Raw genomic sequence first — 17146 nt, 5'->3', positions numbered from 1 at the left:
ATTTGCTGTTGCTCTAAACTGGAAAAAGGGCCTCCCCCCGAAAAAAACATAAGACCTTTTGAAAATTCGAACTTGTTTTTAATGGAAAAGAAACCAAACAATTTTTACATTAACTCATTTGAAGAGTAATTCACATTATCATCTCATAAGAAAAAAGCTAAGGCAACTACTTGCATTCGGTAGTTCATAAAAACAAAACCAGGGACATTTCGTGTTTTGCGGTCCATATCTCATTAAAAATATCTAATGTTACAGCTATTAAAGAGAAAATGGGGACAATTCTGTTTTAATGTAGTTTGACCATTGTAACTGCTGTGCAGACATACTGATAAAATAGGGCTTATTACCTTAAATAAACTAATTACCTTAAATAAACTCACTAATTAATGAAACCAGTTCAATACCCATTTTTCTTATTCTTATCATTCTTTATGAGCGCAGTAACGGTACGGTATCTAATTACTTATTTATTTAGTATTCCATAACTTAATAACAGAGATGGTCAAACTAAAGTAGAGACATGGCAGAAAACCTCCAATGAAGCGGGACAGTGAACTGTTCTCCTGAGAGAGGGCGATCAAGAGAAGAGAGAGAGGGCGAGGGAGTTTACAGATGAAAAGACACAGAAAGACAGAAGCACAATAACAAGTATATTTAGGTGTTTTTCTGTAAATAACAGACGATGTCAAGAGGAAGATAAGTCCCCTGGTTTGTCGCCTATACTCTAACTGTCATGAGAAAACTCAAAATCAATTTTCCAAAATCTGACACTAGGTGGTCTTTAACGCACCGGCAGATGAGAGCGCTGACAAGCCAATGTGTGTTTTATCGCAGCGAGACGCTACAATAGCCTACAAATTGTGGGCTTATCATTTTGATTCGGCCACAACAGAAGAAAAAAAAGGTCAGGGCAAACGGGCCATTGCCCGGGCAACAATAGCCCGTACCTGTGCACGTCCCTGAGCAGTGTATGTTTTGAACTACCTTTGCTCCACAGCTGTAGCTCTGCCTGCTAGTTGCCCACTGAGGCGTAACGTGAGGGCTTCAGGGAGCTCATGCTATCAGTCATCTCACAAACCACAGCCCTGCCATCCCATCATGAGACTCTCGGCTCGGCTCCATGCTTGGCTCCCCCATCAATGCAAACTTGCCCATGTAGAAAAGTCTACTGATAGAGGGGACTTGCAGGGTGACTTCTGATTTATTACTTTAAGAGCTGCTGTCAGAAAGCTTCTGTTTCTCCTCGTCTCCGTGCTCCCATTCCATCTCATCTCTTTGCTTATATTTGATCATATTTCAGCGTATCCTTTTAATCCTTCCATTCTCCCCCTCTCCTCGCTGTCCCCCCTTTTCTCTCCACTGCCTCGCTGCTGCCTGATTAGGAAATCTGATCCCAGCACATCCCACACAGTGTTACTCTTAAGCAGACATCTTCTCTGCGCACACACTCTGACAGCGCTGTCTGCTGGATAAGTGCATGCAGGCTGGAATAACTCACAGTTGTAATTATGCAACGGACAGTAGCCTAATAATTTACTGTTTGAGAGTAGAGGGGGAGGAGAGGGGTCGCTGGACCAGGTGCTGTCACTGCCCTAAGATTAATGTACTACATTGTACTGTGTTCACAGATAGCATGTTAAAATTCATCGCTGTGTTCTCCTCACCTCTTTCTACTACCTGTGTTTCAGGCACCATATCATGCAGCACATGGGGTAGAGGTAAGGTTCTGCATATTACTACAGTTTCTGTGAGTGGATTCTGATTGGTGGATCATAGTGTGGTGCAGCAGGAATGAGTCTTAAAAATAAATTAGTTAGCATTCTAGCACTTCCTGTTCCCTCGTCTCAAAGTCAGGGGGTCTTCTGAATGTGTTTTTGGTAGTTATCCTGAAATAAGGTCTGTGGCAAACACAAGCTGAAGATTATAAAAGTTTTGTATAGAATACGTCAGTAAATACCCCACTGGTGAATTTAAAAACGGCGGTTGCTAACAAGTGTCTAAATGAGACGACTAAACTTCATCACGCCCAACATTAGCCTCCTTTAGCTTAGCGGTGGTGACGTGAAGTTATGTGACCGTGCTGTAGTTCCTTTAAAGCCCAACATTAGCCTCCTTTAGCTTAGCGGTGGTGACGTGAAGTTATGTGACCGTGCTGTAGTTCCTTTAAAGCCCAACATTAGCAGCCTTTGGCTTAGCGGTGGTGACATGAAGTCATGTGACCGTGCTTTAGTTCCTTTATAGCCCAACATTAGCAGCCTTTGGCTTAGCTGTGGTGAGGTGAAGTCATGTGAGCGTGCTGTAGTTCCTTTATAGCCCAACATTAGCCTCCTTTAGCTTAGCGGTGGTGACATGAAGTCATGTGACCGTGTAGTTCCTTTATAGCCAAACATTAGCTGCCTTTAGCTTAGCAGTGGTGACGTGAAGTCATGTGACCGTGCTGTAGTTTCTTTATAGCCCGACGTTAGCCGCGTTTAGCTTAGCGGTGGTGAAGTGAGGTCATGTGACCTGTAGTTCTTTCATAGCCTAGCGTCAGCTTTTTACATCAAACATCGAATGTGGTTTTAAGCTGTAAACTGGAGGAATCGATAATGGGTGATAAACCACCAAACAATGTCAACGAGCCACATTAAAGTTGGCCACCTTTCCTTATGTCAGATCCCAAAAAATAACCAAATAATCAGTGCTCCCTCAGTTAAAATTCCTCCAAACTATTTAAAATATTTTGTTATAATAAAGCATGTCCACACAAAGTGCTTCTGATTGACTATGACTAAAGATTTGCGGTGATTAAGTCCCACACGTCTAAATACAACATGACAAATCTGCAAGAATAAGCCCAAAACGTACAAAATATCATCATTAAAATGTAAAAATGCAATCACTTCTCTTCAAGTATTTTCCTACGACAACCACCATGGTGATTACATTACATATGTAATCAAACAAACTGCATCTTATCAAGGCGCTCATATGCAGAATCAAGAAAAATAAACAATGTGATTTTCATTTAAAAAAATAGTCTCATTATTATTCATTGGTGGAAATGGTTTTCATCATATTTTTCTTAAAGCCTAATATCTGCCAAAGATAATATAATTTGATTTTCTTGGCCGGTGGCTATTATGTATTCCTCTGAAGGGTTTTCTCACAATATCATCACCATAAAACATTGAAAAACAAATCTTTGAAGAGCAGCTTCTCCGTGTATGTAGCCCTACTTGGTGAATAAAAGCGGATTTTCTTCAGGTGGAGCAGCAGCACCTGAGCTGTTGATCAGGCGCTGCTGATGTGACGCAGACAGCGACCAGCGGGCCAGAGGAGGGGATTAGCTTCACTTTGGAGAGGAGGAGTGACTGTCATTTAAGGATTTGCACAGGGATATCTACATTTCCACTGCTAAGCTCTCGGTGAAGTGTCACAGGGAAGATATTGTGGTGTCTTGTCAATCGTGTTAGTTTTGTTTGTTTTGTGTCTGTCATTCCAAGTCTAGTCAGGTTTCTATGTAGAGTCTTGTTTTCATGTTACTTCACATATTGTCTGTCTATTTATGTCTGTGTCATCTCTAGTCAAGTCCCCATGTTTCATGTCATGTCTCGTTTTCCCATTTCCTGTTTTATTTTGTACTTACCTCTTGTCTTTCTTTTCAGGCCCTGTTACTTCCTCCCTTTGTGTGTTTTCCCGCCATCGTCAGCGTCTGCCCCGCCCCTGATTGTTTCCACCTGTTCCCACTTCGCTCATGTTTAAATAGTCCTTGGTTGCGTTCGGATAGTTTAAAAATCAGCTCCTAAGTTCTAACCCTATTCCTTGACCTCTGAGTGAAACGTCATGGGGTTAAGGGATAGTGGATAGGAGAATTCAAAAAGACTTAGGAGAAGAGACTGCGGTACTTTAGAGAATCCGAATGCACTTTCACTATCCGACGTGTTTATGATGCGCCAGCGGACGTCATTGTGCTGTGGGGAAACTATGGAAACTACAGTTTTCTATACAGCGGACTACAACATGGATGTTTAATAGGAACGAGGGACTCATCTAGAGACTCTGCACCGTGCTCTGATGCTGTTGCTTTATGCTTTATGAACAACAGAGAATATTCTTCAGGAACAAAGTTGTAATTGAAATAAAAAATGAAAGTGAAACTTATGCTCGTCACCCTCTCCCTCTGGTCCATATTAATACAAATGATCCCAATACGTATGATTGTATGAACTATGAAAATATCTTAAAATAAATACAAATGTATTTATTACAAACGTTAGTCTTTAACACCTATCACTGTGCATATCAGCATTCAACCATCTTTTAAANTCCAGTTATTTTAGCCGGGCCGGCTCAGATGATTGGTCAAGCTTTTTACAGGACTACGGCTTCCACAGATGACGTTTTTTTATGGATCTTTTGTCAAAGCACTTCAGATATTCATTGCTATTGGGATGTTAAGAGCATACCATGGAATATAACAAAAAGTGTATCTCGTGCCGGTTTCTCAAACGTACCTACCCCACCTTTAAAGGACTCATTTTTTATGTTTATTCACCATTTGATATTGAAGTTCACTTTTGATATTGGAAACAACAGTTTACCAAACGTTCTCACTACAAGAGACTCACAATGTTACCTTTTTCCCCCATAGGTGAGGCTACATTTAGGGATGTACATCATCTTCTTTCTGGACTGGCTGACAGTTTTCAACAGAGAGCAGATTCTAGTTCTTCGACTCGAGGACTACGCAGCCAACCTTGAAGTGACAATCAAGAAAGTCTTTGATTTCTTGAGTGTAGGTACGTATCCAAAAAGCACCTTCTATCTTTCAGGCAGTTTTTCCATGTGGTTGTCTCTGCCTCAAGCCTTCACACCAGTATTGTTAAGGACTCTGTTATCCTCCCTGCAGGCCCTCTGTCGCAGCAGGGGGAGGCAGCGCTCACCAGACGGCCCCTCTCTAACACCCGGAGGACAGCCGACAGGAACCTGGGTCCTATGCTTCCAGCCACCAGAGACTTTCTCAGGGAATTTCACAAACCCTTTAATCATAAACTGGCCAGTGTGTTGGACAATAAAGCCTTCCTCTGGAGTAACACCTGAAGGAGCATGGACCATTAGTTGATGGTTGTGAATGAGCAGACAGAAAAGAGGTAAAGCAGGACTTTATAAGGTAATGTACAGCTGGAGAACTCATACACAGTGCATAGTTGTATATGGAGTTAAATGAAGGTCTGATTTAGTGTATGGGTTTTAGTTGTGATATTTATTTGATCTTGAAAGAATGTGAGTGACTCATTGAGTCAAGAAGATGTTAATAAAATAAGATGAATTTGTGTTTTAATTTGATGCTTTGGTTGTGTAGAAAAGCCATTCCAAATGCACCACACATCCACACATCTTAAATTCTGGAGTTTTTGCTTCAGTTATGGCTTAAAATACCAAGTTGAATATCATGTGATCATGATAATGGGATTACATTTAACAAGAAAGATCCTCAGAAAAAAAGTTTACTTGTTACTTTGTTTGTCATTGCATCTAAGAAAAATAATCTAGTGTCGTATGAAAGGCATACATATCATTAAAGTGGTTTCACAGGGCTGGTTTGACCACAGTGTGGGTCATCAAAAAAGCATTTTAAAAACCCGATAATGTAGACATCATGTTCTAGAATTAATCACAAGAGGGCAGCAAAACACAAAACTTCACTAACTCATCATCCAAACCCTTTTTCCTGCCATGATATCTCACACTGTTAACTGTCAAATACAATACAAGTCAAAACACCCACTAAGAATTAGAAATCATATTTTGTTTTCTCAGTTATGAAGGTACAATGTGTTTAGGGCCAGTGTACACATCATCAGATATACAAACATGTATAGTACACACAACACCAATACAGTATAATCTAACCAAAAGAGATAGTTGGGACCTGATTACCCGACTATCAGGAATTCTAATTCCTCCAGGCGATTATGATAACTGTATTTACAATCAGTCTAAAATATTTAGACAGAATATCAAATGGACAAAGTAAAAAAAATGGATGCAACCTCTTCTTACTGTACATACTGTAGGTCCCCATAATGTGCCAATAAATCCATATTTGTATAGATGCACCATAAAATATCTGATGAAAGGGCAGAGCTTTAATATATAATGATTATGAGAGCGTTGGGATGTGGGAACCTGTTTTTTAACTGAAACATTATCTATGCAAGATGTTTTAATTTTGTCGACTCCATTGATAACAAAATAACTGTATCCGTAATCTATGATCTAATTTCTCAACCTGATGATTTAGTCCTTTTTATTTAGGATACAATAGGAAAATCTTATGTGTCATACTTATACAAGCATTGCTTTTAAAGAGCTTTCATGAAACTCCACGGAAAGTTATTTGCTTAGATAATGTTTTAATATGTTTCTCATAAATCCGCCTGAGGGCCATGACATGCACATGAAACAGACATGCAAATGCAGGCAAATTGACAAGATTTATTGCGATAATGGAAATTAATAAGAAGTACATTTGCATCCGAGGTGTGTTTGTCTGGTCTCAGTATAGTGTAAGTCTAGATGTACGTGGATAATATAGAGTGAGGGGTGTGAAGCGGAATACAATACCAAATGCCAAACAAAGGGGTGCAGACTGGGAAGAGGAAATAATTATTCTGAATGCCAAGGCCTTTGCATCCTGTAGGAGCTGAGAAAAAAATACTATTTTAGCTTCATTTTCTCTCCCCTATGATCCCAGACCCTCCTTCTTTTACAGACGATTGTGTGTTATATGATAAACTGCTTGTTTTAATGACTACATTACTTAAAGTGTGTACAATGCCGTCAGATCTGTCTTTTCTTAAACAGATCTTTACATGTAAACACTTCCCTACTGATTTATCATTATTCAACCCTTTACTGTGCCTCACTTGAAAGGTTGATTTCCTATTAACGACATTTCCATTTCAGGTAAAAATGTCCCTCAGTCATTGTCAACATACACTTATTGAGGAAAGGAAATCAAAGATAAGAGATTAAGGAGGGCTCTGTGCCAGAAAGTCACCTTTTTTTAGCGCTTTAATTATGTGCATTTACAATGTGATTGGTCTCACGGATAAGGAGCCGCAGAGAGAGAAAGGTAGTCAGTCCTGGCTGATTGCCCTCTTCATGAGATATTGATGTTACTCCTCTCCGGGATTTTCAAAGGCGGAAGAAACCGCTGAAGTGTCTTCAGACATTCCTTCATTTTATCAAGGAGGTTAGACATCCTATTGTGCAAACATGGGTGCACATTTGTGTGGATGTATTTCAGGAAAATGATGTAAGGGTCTACTGATCATCCTTTATTCCTTTTCACACACATTTTCACAGTTTCACACCAGGGAACTGACAATAAAACACATTATCAGAATCATATAATGCCAACTAAATGTATTTATTAACTGAAATAAAATCTTCCCGCCTGAAAATATTTGTTACAGCGGTTCAAAGTACTGTAAGAGCAACATGTTGTTACAAACTTGAAAAGAAATACAAAAAGACTAAATACTTTTGTCCAAGTCTACATTAGTGATGAGCCAAAAACAACCCACTTATCTGCAGACATGTCCACTTCAACCACAAAAGTCTGCACTTACTGGAAAATATGTTTTACAGACAAGGTAGGAACAAATGATGCTGTTGCTATGCTGGTTTTGCACCATCACTTTTTATGAGTTCTTCATTTTCCTCTTTCGAACTGTTGGTTCTTCAATGAAAATGTAAAAAGTCCCTTGCCGACAATGATGTAAACATTTGTGAGCTTTTTAAGAATATACAACCAAATTGACATTGTACAAAAAAGGTATTTTCAGGTAGCACATTAACGTATCAAGCTTCTGCAATTTAGTTGTCAGCTGTACGTAGATCAGCAAATTGCAGACATCTGTCATTATGATTCAGAGGGATACTCAGCCCTATTAATCCAATTATAGGGTGCTCTCACTCTACTCCAATCAGACCTGATTGTGAATCAGTCTCATAACTGAAACGTCACAAACATTTGGAGATTCATATGGTCATTTTTAAACCGTGATCATGACCCATTTTTACAGTTTTGACAGAAGGCTGCTATTAAAGGAGCACCACTTGTCATAATCGCTGGCTGCAAACCAATAGGGAACAAAAACTCTTCGAACCAGTGTGTTTAGGTCAAAAAGGTGACTTACACTGCCAACTGAACAGGTAACTTTTCTGCTTAAAGAAAAAGAAAAAAGGTTTAGTTTATAGCAGGACATTATGAGCCAACACAAGACTGCAGCCAGCATTAACCTGTTCAACCCTGAGCCTGTTTCTCAGGCTCGAAAATGACATTCCCAGAACAAATGACCATATCTTCCCTTCTAAAAGGGTTACATTAATAATATTTGTTCTCCAAGTAATGATAAACCTGTGAGTTGGATGTAGAAAAGTCAGAATCAATATAGATGTTTTTTATTTTAAAGAAAATTCAGATTGAACATGGTAAAAAACTGTAAATTACTGGGGGGGCCCAGTGCTTAAGAGGTTGTTAACAACAAAACCCTCACTAGATAAGACAGGAAAAATCCACAAAATATACCACATTTCAATATTTCAGGATTTTTGAGATATAGACGTAAAAAATGATGTGCTGCATATAAAGATTATTCCTTGATTGTTTATTGTTTGATATCAGAAAAAAAAAGAAGGAAAACTTTTGTTAAAAAGGCAAAACTATTAACCCAATCCAAATATTACATTCAAGGAAATGTAATTTGAATGCAGGACATCATTGAATATGAAAAGGTGAAACACATGTGTGTTGCTGTCATAGAGTCCCAGGAATGTTTCTATATACAGTATGGAACCGCTCCAGGATTATCACCACAGTCTTTCATTGTTGTTAATATACACAGATAGTTAGGAATGTGTGCGCAAACATCCAACCCCTGTTGAACCAGCCTTGTGTTACAGATGTGCATCATGTGCACAGCAGTTTCCTCACGCTGACCCTGCAGCTACAACAACAGTCGGCTGCATCTGAAGGCGACATGTCTGTCTTCATGCTCGCGGAGACAGAGTGAAAGAATGATCGAGACACATCTCTGCGTACTTCTGGGGCCGAGCAGAGGCAATCATTCATGGTTGAACTCTACTATGACTTCAATTTCAGTGAAAGGAAACTCATCCGGCTATCTCATTTGATTGCACAATAGAGAGGCTCGCTGCTAGGGCTCTGTTTATTTCATCCTGCTAAAATGAAAAAAGGCAACACTTTTGTGAATTGTTTTTGTAACAAAGACAAGTACATATGCTACACTATATGAAGGACAATCTGTAAAAAGACACTATTGCCACACATATGTTTACACGTATTTATGCTTTACCAATGCACAGGCAAATAATCAATAACAGTCTCACTGGCCAAAGCTGAATTGTTTTGAATTCTTTGTGACTAAGTGCTAATGTTTCATAATTGCTCATGCTTATCACTTCTTTCTTTTGCTCGTGTTTTCCATCTTTAAAAAACACTGTAGATTAAGGCAATAGTTGAACTGAAGCATTAAACCATTTTGGTGAATCTGCATCGGATATCATCGCATGTTACTGCGCCGTGATGATGATATTGTGACGTTCACGAGAGCACAGCAGTGTGGGACTCTGGAAGATTTAATTAAAGGTCGATGTGGCAAGTGTTGCTGTGCTTTAACACTCGAGGATAGATAGAAGACACTGCCGTCATTAGAGGGCTAATTAGTGACTGACAATAGGAGGACTTAATATTATTACACCTCAAAGTAGTTCCAGGAAACACTTTGTTCGAAGTCAATGTGCTAAATATAAGAAAATTAATACTCAAGCAAGGGAAACCATACGAAACATGAACATCCCTTCATGATGGACATGGTTAATGTTTGATCCCTGGATCCTTTAAACCAGGGGTGTCAAACTCAATTTAATCGCGGGCCACATCAGCATTATGGCTGCACTCAAAGGGCCGGTTGTAACTTATATATATATATAAGTCTGGGGCAAATAATTGCAAGTCTCTTCAGTGAGAATGTCACAAAATCATTTAAAAAGAAAAGCTGGAAAAAAAGTCAAAATCTAAAAACATTAGTGACATTAAAAAAAAAGGAAGTGACATTCAAAAATAAAGTAACATTTAAAAAAAAGAGTCAAATTCTGAGAAAAAAGTCTAATTTGAGATGCATTGGATTTGGCCCCCGGGCCTTGAGTTTGACACCCCTGCTTTAAACCCTTTCAAATGTTAACCTGATAGAAGATCTGAATCATACCTAAAATGTTTACAATTGCCTTGCTGCTTTTGAGGTATATAAACATGTGTTTAAGTGGCATTTTGGCAAATTTCTTCTCACTTTGACTTCTAAACCCAAATCTTCAAATGTACAACTCTTCTTTCACACACACACACAGACACACACATCAAAGGTTACATGGCCCTGAAACCATGACAACTTGGTTATTTGTGTATTATTCTTCAGGGTTGGGCCACAGTTGTCAAGTCTGATAATATTTTGCATTCAGAGTAATAACTGAAACATATTTAAATCTCCCTACAGAAAATGTCTTCTCTAAGAAAGAGAAACTTGCAAACATATGTCCTCCCACAAATGAGCCTCCATGCCATTTTGGAAAACATCAGCAAATCACAACATGTGAAGTTTGAGCTTCAAGAAATATGTCCACCTCCGAGGTTGTGAATAGCACATTGGGGGGACATTCATACTAATATGTTTATTGCTTAAGAGAGTACAGATAAGGTTGGGAAGGATACCAGCTGTTTTTTGTTGCTATTCGGACATAAACACAAGACAAGTACACATTTACGATTTAGTGACGCCAAACAAAGCATCAAGGGGATCACCATATTGAGTATTTACCAAATGTTATGATTATCCATTTAACATTTGTGGATTGCTGCCATGTCTCCCTAATGGGGATGCTACAGGAAAATCATGTCCAATGATGTAGAAATTCATCTTTGGAGTAACATGATAATCTGAGTTTTCCTCAGACCAAAATGGAAGATGGCTAAAAAGAGGCACTAAAACGGAAAAATAAGAAAGATAGTCACACAATAAATGTTTCTTTAGCACTGGGTGATGTTTTCAAACTTGAAATTGGTTGGATCTCTTTATTATCTGTGCCCACGCTTGTTTTGTAGCCTTTCCTGGCACACAATGGGCGAGAGGCAGCGTGTCCTCCCTACAGGTTGGCACTCTCACAAGGCTGACACATAGACAAAGCAATCACACCTACAGTTTCCAGTTCACCTGAGCTGCATGTCTCTGGTCTGTGGGAGGAAACTGCAGCACTCAGAGGAAAACTCATGCAGACCCTGTTGAACACGAGAGCCCCAGGCCGCTGGATCTCTCTGCTGTGAAGCGACAGAGCACACTTGGTTGCACAAGGGATGAAAACTCTGCTTCTAGATCAACCTTAGCCTTTCAGTGTTTCTTGACAACAATGTACACTTAAAAAATGCAGGATATAGATATCTTTGTCATGATTTTAGTTTGTGTGTGTATAGTTTCCTGTTTCATTTTTGAAATTCCCTTTTCCTGTCTTGACTTGTCTTCCTTCCTGTGTGTTCCCTCCTGTTTGATTGTCTTATGGTTTTTTCATGGTTTTTTTTGTTCTGATGTCATGTCTGGATTTCCCTTGTCTTCCCTGTGTCTCCTGAGTGTTCCCGGTTTCTTCTCGTTTTGTTTGTTACTTTCCCTTTTGTTCCTCCTCGCCTGCCCCTGCCGTTTTTTATGTTATACCAGATTTTAATTTAATAAAAGCTCACCTTCTGTTTGCATCCCCACACCTGCCTCCCTGTTTGTACTGCTTCTGGGTCTGCACCCTGACACCTTTACCATTTCTCTTAATATATCCTCCCTGATTTAGTCTTTTTTTAATTGCAGGAAAGGCATCTGCAGTCCCAGGTCTCCATTGGTTATGTTTGGCGAGACGTCATTCTCCTTTTCACAGGACTTGACCCTGCTAGTTCGGTTGACCTCTGTGAAAGGGGCTTGTTCAAGTGTAACCAGAAAGTAGATGCAATGTCTCCGGATCTTTTCACTGCTGAGGTCTGACGAAATGACTTGATGGATTTTCCCTAAGCCACGGGCTCTTAGCTGGCTGAAACAATAATTGCATGAATCAGTTTTGTTCTCCGTCTTCCTGATAGATTTCCAATCCCTTCCCATTGAATTCTCTCCGTTTCATATAATGGCTCCTCCTAACATTTCTCTTTCAGATTTCCTCTGTGGTTGAAGGTATTGACTGAGTGGAGCGAGGCTGGAAAGAGACATATATGGTCACTGAGCTAAAATCACATCTTGCTGCATTTGAACGTCACTCTCCCCTCACATGGCATTTGCCATTCAGAATATATTCTGTTGATATTTTTTTCTCCTACTAGCGCATGAAGTGGCGAATATCATTTGTTATAACATAACAACCTGAGTGGTGTCTTCTCCTCTGCTTTACCTTTAACCGTCTGAGCTCTAACACACCTTAAAAAAGGATTTGTCCTCCCAATGTCAGTTTAGACGTGCCCCTCTTTGGTCTCAATTATTGTCTGATGGGTGTTCTAATGGTACCTCATGTCAGAGTGGGTCTTTTTGCCAACTTTTGACACACCCAGCCTTCACTGCAGCTGACAGCAGAGTAATGAAAAAGGTGGAATCACCTGTCAGATGCGTCTCATAGCATCAGCTTAAAGCCTGAGGTCTATCAAAGGGTATTATAGCTAAATGTCACAAGGCAAAGGTACAACGCCATGTTCATTGGATGTTGGGGAAAGTGGCTGTGTAGGTAGAAGTATAGTATCAAGGTAGTACTAATTACTCCACATATTGGATTTGACAAATTAAGCTATGTGCTTTAAAACATTTCTTTTAGATATTGGGCAAAATAAAGGGATTTAATGTCACTGTTACACTGTTTAGACAAGTGAATTGATTTTGCCAAGTTGAGAGTCTGCTGCAGCGCTGCATCAATGAAGTCGGAGGCGGCTGTGTGAATACGTGCCTTGTATACCGTCAGCACTGGTAAACATGGGCAGCATGCTAACTGGAGAAATGAAGGTCAGAAAAGACAAGACAGCATTTGTGGCACTAAGTTTGATATGAATTGGTTTGAACAATGTGTTCAGATACAGGTTTTTTACTGCCTAAGCCTTCATACAACATGTATATGTTGTGGCTTACATCACGGTGACATATTTGTTTTAAATAACTCATCTAGGAAGTAACAGATTGAGTTTTTACAGAGTGAATCTTTTTTTTACCTTAACAAATTCTAATATATAAATGTATTCATCCCTCTGTGTATTCTACTTCAGCAGAATATTTATCATTCTGCCACCCACGCAAAGCCTGAACGAGATACAAGAAACTGAAGATTATTCTTCCTAAACCTATTTCAGCATATGATATGAAAATAGAAAATAGACAATTTTTCATGCATTCATCATTAGTTTGTATCTAAATTACTTTGAGCTAATCTACATAAACCCCTTAATAAATTAAACATTTTTTCAAAAATGTCTCCTCGTGGTGCTTTAATTATTGGATACCAATCAAAAGTTTCACTGGGAACCATCTGTTGTACTTCCAAATTACTAATTCACTATAACTTTCTCCAGTTACTGCGTCTTCAGATCATTTAACAGATGGTTGGAGATGACTCACTGTGAAGAGTGACACCACACACATCATGCTCTAAATTACTGTCGGCAGCAGGAACCTTAACATTACTACAGTACACTCGGCCTAGTAAATGTGATCATGCAGGATACCAATTAGTACTCTTGAGTTTTCTCTATAAGCACTCATGATGAAGCAAGAATGTCTATTGATTCACTTGGTGTTAAAACGAAATGGTTACACCTTCTATGTAGGTAGTCTGTCAAATAATTGATTATAAACTACTGCTGCTGGTTTTCAAAACACTGAATGGTTTAGGACCACATTATATTAACGATCTCCTGCATAACTATGAACCATCCAGGAGTCTCAGGTCTTCTGGGACGGGTCTGCTCTCTGTTCCAAGAATAAGAACTAAACATGGAGAAGCAGCTTTTAGCTATTAGACTATCTGGAACAAACTCCCTGAATCCTGCAGGTCCGCTGCAACTCTAACTACTTGCTTTTGATTGAGCTGTTCATATTCACACTGCAATATGGTTTTTATCCATGTATTCTATAATTGTTGTGTGTTTATTTTATTATCTATGTTTTTAAATGCCATTTTATAATGTGTTTCTGCTGTATTTCTTCTTACATTTATTTTATTTTATTTTATAAAGCACTTTGAATTGCCTGCCTTGCCTGCCTTGCCTGCCTTGCCTGCCTTGCCTGCGTTTGCCTGCCTTGCCTGCAGTGGCGGTGCCAGGGTATGGCTGGGGTAGGCTACAGCCATACCAAGAAATGGCTTAGCCCCACCTCAGCCCCACCATGAAAAATGATGTTAAAGTAAGCAAATTCAATTAAATAATAAGCAAAATGCTAAATGTTGAGAACACGTCTTGCGAAGATATGTGGATCGTGTCCACAACACACAAACTGATCCTGCTGTAACAACAAGTGCACGTTACTGATTCAATATGGTTGACACCATTCGGGCTTATACGAGAAGAGGGGTGCAAGGAATAGTCTAAATAGTGGGGGAGTTTTATACACTAAAAGGTGTGGAAATTCTCTGGCGTTATAATATCAGCGCGGCCGCGGCCGGATCAAAATGCCTCCGAATGCAATTTGAATAGACCTACAGCCAATCAGAGCAACGAAACGTTGGGTCTGCGTCATGCATTACTGATTGAGTTCAATCGGAACCGCCATTCAGTATCCCCATTGGATCTTCAACGTGTATCATACGTCACGTTCACAGTGATCCCTTTTTATTTACTACAAGACAAATGTACCGTTTTATTTCATACAGTTCCATTTTGATTGAGACAGGGAAATAATCTAAACCTCATGCGTGGCGTTTCACTGTCAAGGGAGGCGATATAGGGTGTATGTAATTACATTGCAAATACTGACTTTAGCCCCACCACTGTATGGGTTAGCCCTACCATAGATTAACCAACAAAAATACTCTGGTGCCTTGCCTTGCCTGCCTTGCCTGCCTTGCCTGCCTTGCCTGCCTTGCCTGCCTTGCCTGCCTTGCCTGCCTTGCCTGCCTTGCCTGCCTTGCCTGCCTTGCCTGCCTTGCCTATGTTTCGTACATTTTTATTAGGGATAAGATTACAAAGAAATTAAGCATTTTTTATCCTACAACATGTTGCTGATTAACTTCCTCTGGTTTTTCGCTCTTGTTGGATGCAAAGCAGCATTGCTCGAGCTGCTGTGGATTTGATATAAGAAGTGAAGCTACACTTTTAGGCACAGCCAGTGTCTCTGAACTGAAAGCCATTATACAGATGTAGGAAAAGGACTCTGTGATTGTATAAGTAATGTGTCTCTGTAAAGCCTTTCCTACACTTTCTGTCTTTCTTTATCCCTCACTATCAGTCTCTTGTGTCAAACTGACACAAAACGTACAGTGAAAACAGTTACTACATTTGAAGACTTTTATATCTACCATGTGTGCAAAACCTCTATATCTTTCAAAGCATATATTTTACTTTTAGAGTCTGCTGATCATTCTTAACCAATTGCCTAGAAAGTGGATCTTATAGATCTTATGGCTCGGCACTAATCTACTCACGTAAAGGCCATATTCGATTAGGCTCTTAAGGGACTTAAATGCTTTAAATCTGGAACAGTGCGGTGCTTAGGGTGTACAGAGTGCTGCCAGCTGATTGCTGCTTGAATGGAGATCAGGATGACTCAGATCAATTACATACACTTAAGTGTATGTGTCTACCACAAGTTAATGTGCTTGATTCTGAATTTGACTGACAAATCTGTAGGATAAAGAAATGGTCCCAACCAGGGTTAATGTGCTTTAGTGTTACTGGTGTATATTTTTTGGGAGAACCTTTGCTCCAAAGCAAATTAATTAATTAAGTGAAATTGGGTATACTTTTCTGACTCTGGCCATTATTTTAACCAACGTCATCAAAACCCAAATTAATCATTTAGATGTTTAGTTACGTATAGCGCGGATCGATACAAACACCTTAACATTTAATTAACTGCCATGAAATTGTATAGAGACAGCCCCCAGAGGATGAAGCCTGTACCGTCTCAATTGATCCCTTGACCTTTTCTCCTACGACACCTTGAGGATGCAATTTTAGTTTTTTGGTGAAATATCTTAAAGGGGACCTATCATGCAAAATGCACTTTTTGATGTCTTTTATACAACAATATGTGTCCCCGGTGTGTCAGGGAACTCACACAGCATCAGAAAATAAAACCCTCTCTCTTTTCATCCGTACCCAAATCTCTAAAAACGGTGGTACAACGGAGCTGATCCAGATTTGCGTCCGATATGACATAATATCGGAAATGTGGACCCACGGTTAGAGGTTGAGACTAAATCGTAACCTCCTCGAATCTCCTGGTTGTCAAATTTTTCGAAAGTTTTCGCGTTAACACAGTTAATAGCTTTTCTATTCTTGTTTTGGACTAATGTCCGTTTAGGTGGTACTCCAATTCCCCAGACCGAGGTTCCGAAGTACAGTGCGTTTTTGTACAGACGTAATTTTAATGTAACATTAGGCCAAGTTAGCAGCATTCGGTAAAGGAAGGATGGGGTGTACGGTCGGACGACTACTGTGACTCCCTCCTAGTCACCTATTGGTTCTCTAACCTAAGTAGGCAAACATCTTGTACCATAGACGAGGTCTACAAATAACCGTTATAGTGAGTTATGACATCTAGAATTTCACGTGGTATAGTACGATAAACATCGTTAGCATACCAATGAGTACTATATATTTTATATATATTTTGTACAGATACTCTCACAAACGAGTTTAATGGTTTGTCTAGTGGTAAGTAATAAAGACGTGTCATACCTCGAGTTTGTCCGAAAGAGAGAACGGCCAATATGGTGTTCCTACCAGAAAATACAGGTCGAAGAAGTGTGTGTACGAGACACGTATGTCCAATCGAGACTCACAATCGCTACGATTCAACATTTGTGGCTGGTATAATGCAGTGGTTTTGTCAGCCCGTAACAAAAGACTATCGTTAAA

General features: G+C 39.5%; 1 protein-coding gene across 2 annotated transcripts in view; it reads left to right on the top strand.

Moving 5' to 3' along the window:
• LOC104955507 (carbohydrate sulfotransferase 15-like) overlaps positions 1 to 5328 on the top strand; it is a 7436-nt gene extending 2108 nt beyond the window's left edge. For both annotated transcript variants that reach the window (XM_010782840.1, XM_010782841.1), the window contains exons 3-4: positions 4634 to 4781; positions 4892 to 5328. In XM_010782840.1, the coding sequence (XP_010781142.1) occupies positions 4634 to 4781; positions 4892 to 5082 (339 nt within the window). In that variant the 3' untranslated portion in view covers positions 5083 to 5328. The remainder of the gene's footprint in view (positions 1 to 4633; positions 4782 to 4891) is intronic.
• Positions 5329 to 17146: the final 11818 nt, after the last annotated feature.

The sequence above is a fragment of the Notothenia coriiceps genome, unplaced genomic scaffold (genome assembly GCF_000735185.1).
Source record: "Notothenia coriiceps isolate Sejong01 unplaced genomic scaffold, NC01 NC01_scaffold00024668, whole genome shotgun sequence".
NCBI lineage: Eukaryota > Metazoa > Chordata > Actinopteri > Perciformes > Nototheniidae > Notothenia > Notothenia coriiceps.
The sequence above is the reverse complement of the archived record's forward strand: the minus strand, read 5'-3'. Positions and strand labels throughout refer to the sequence as shown.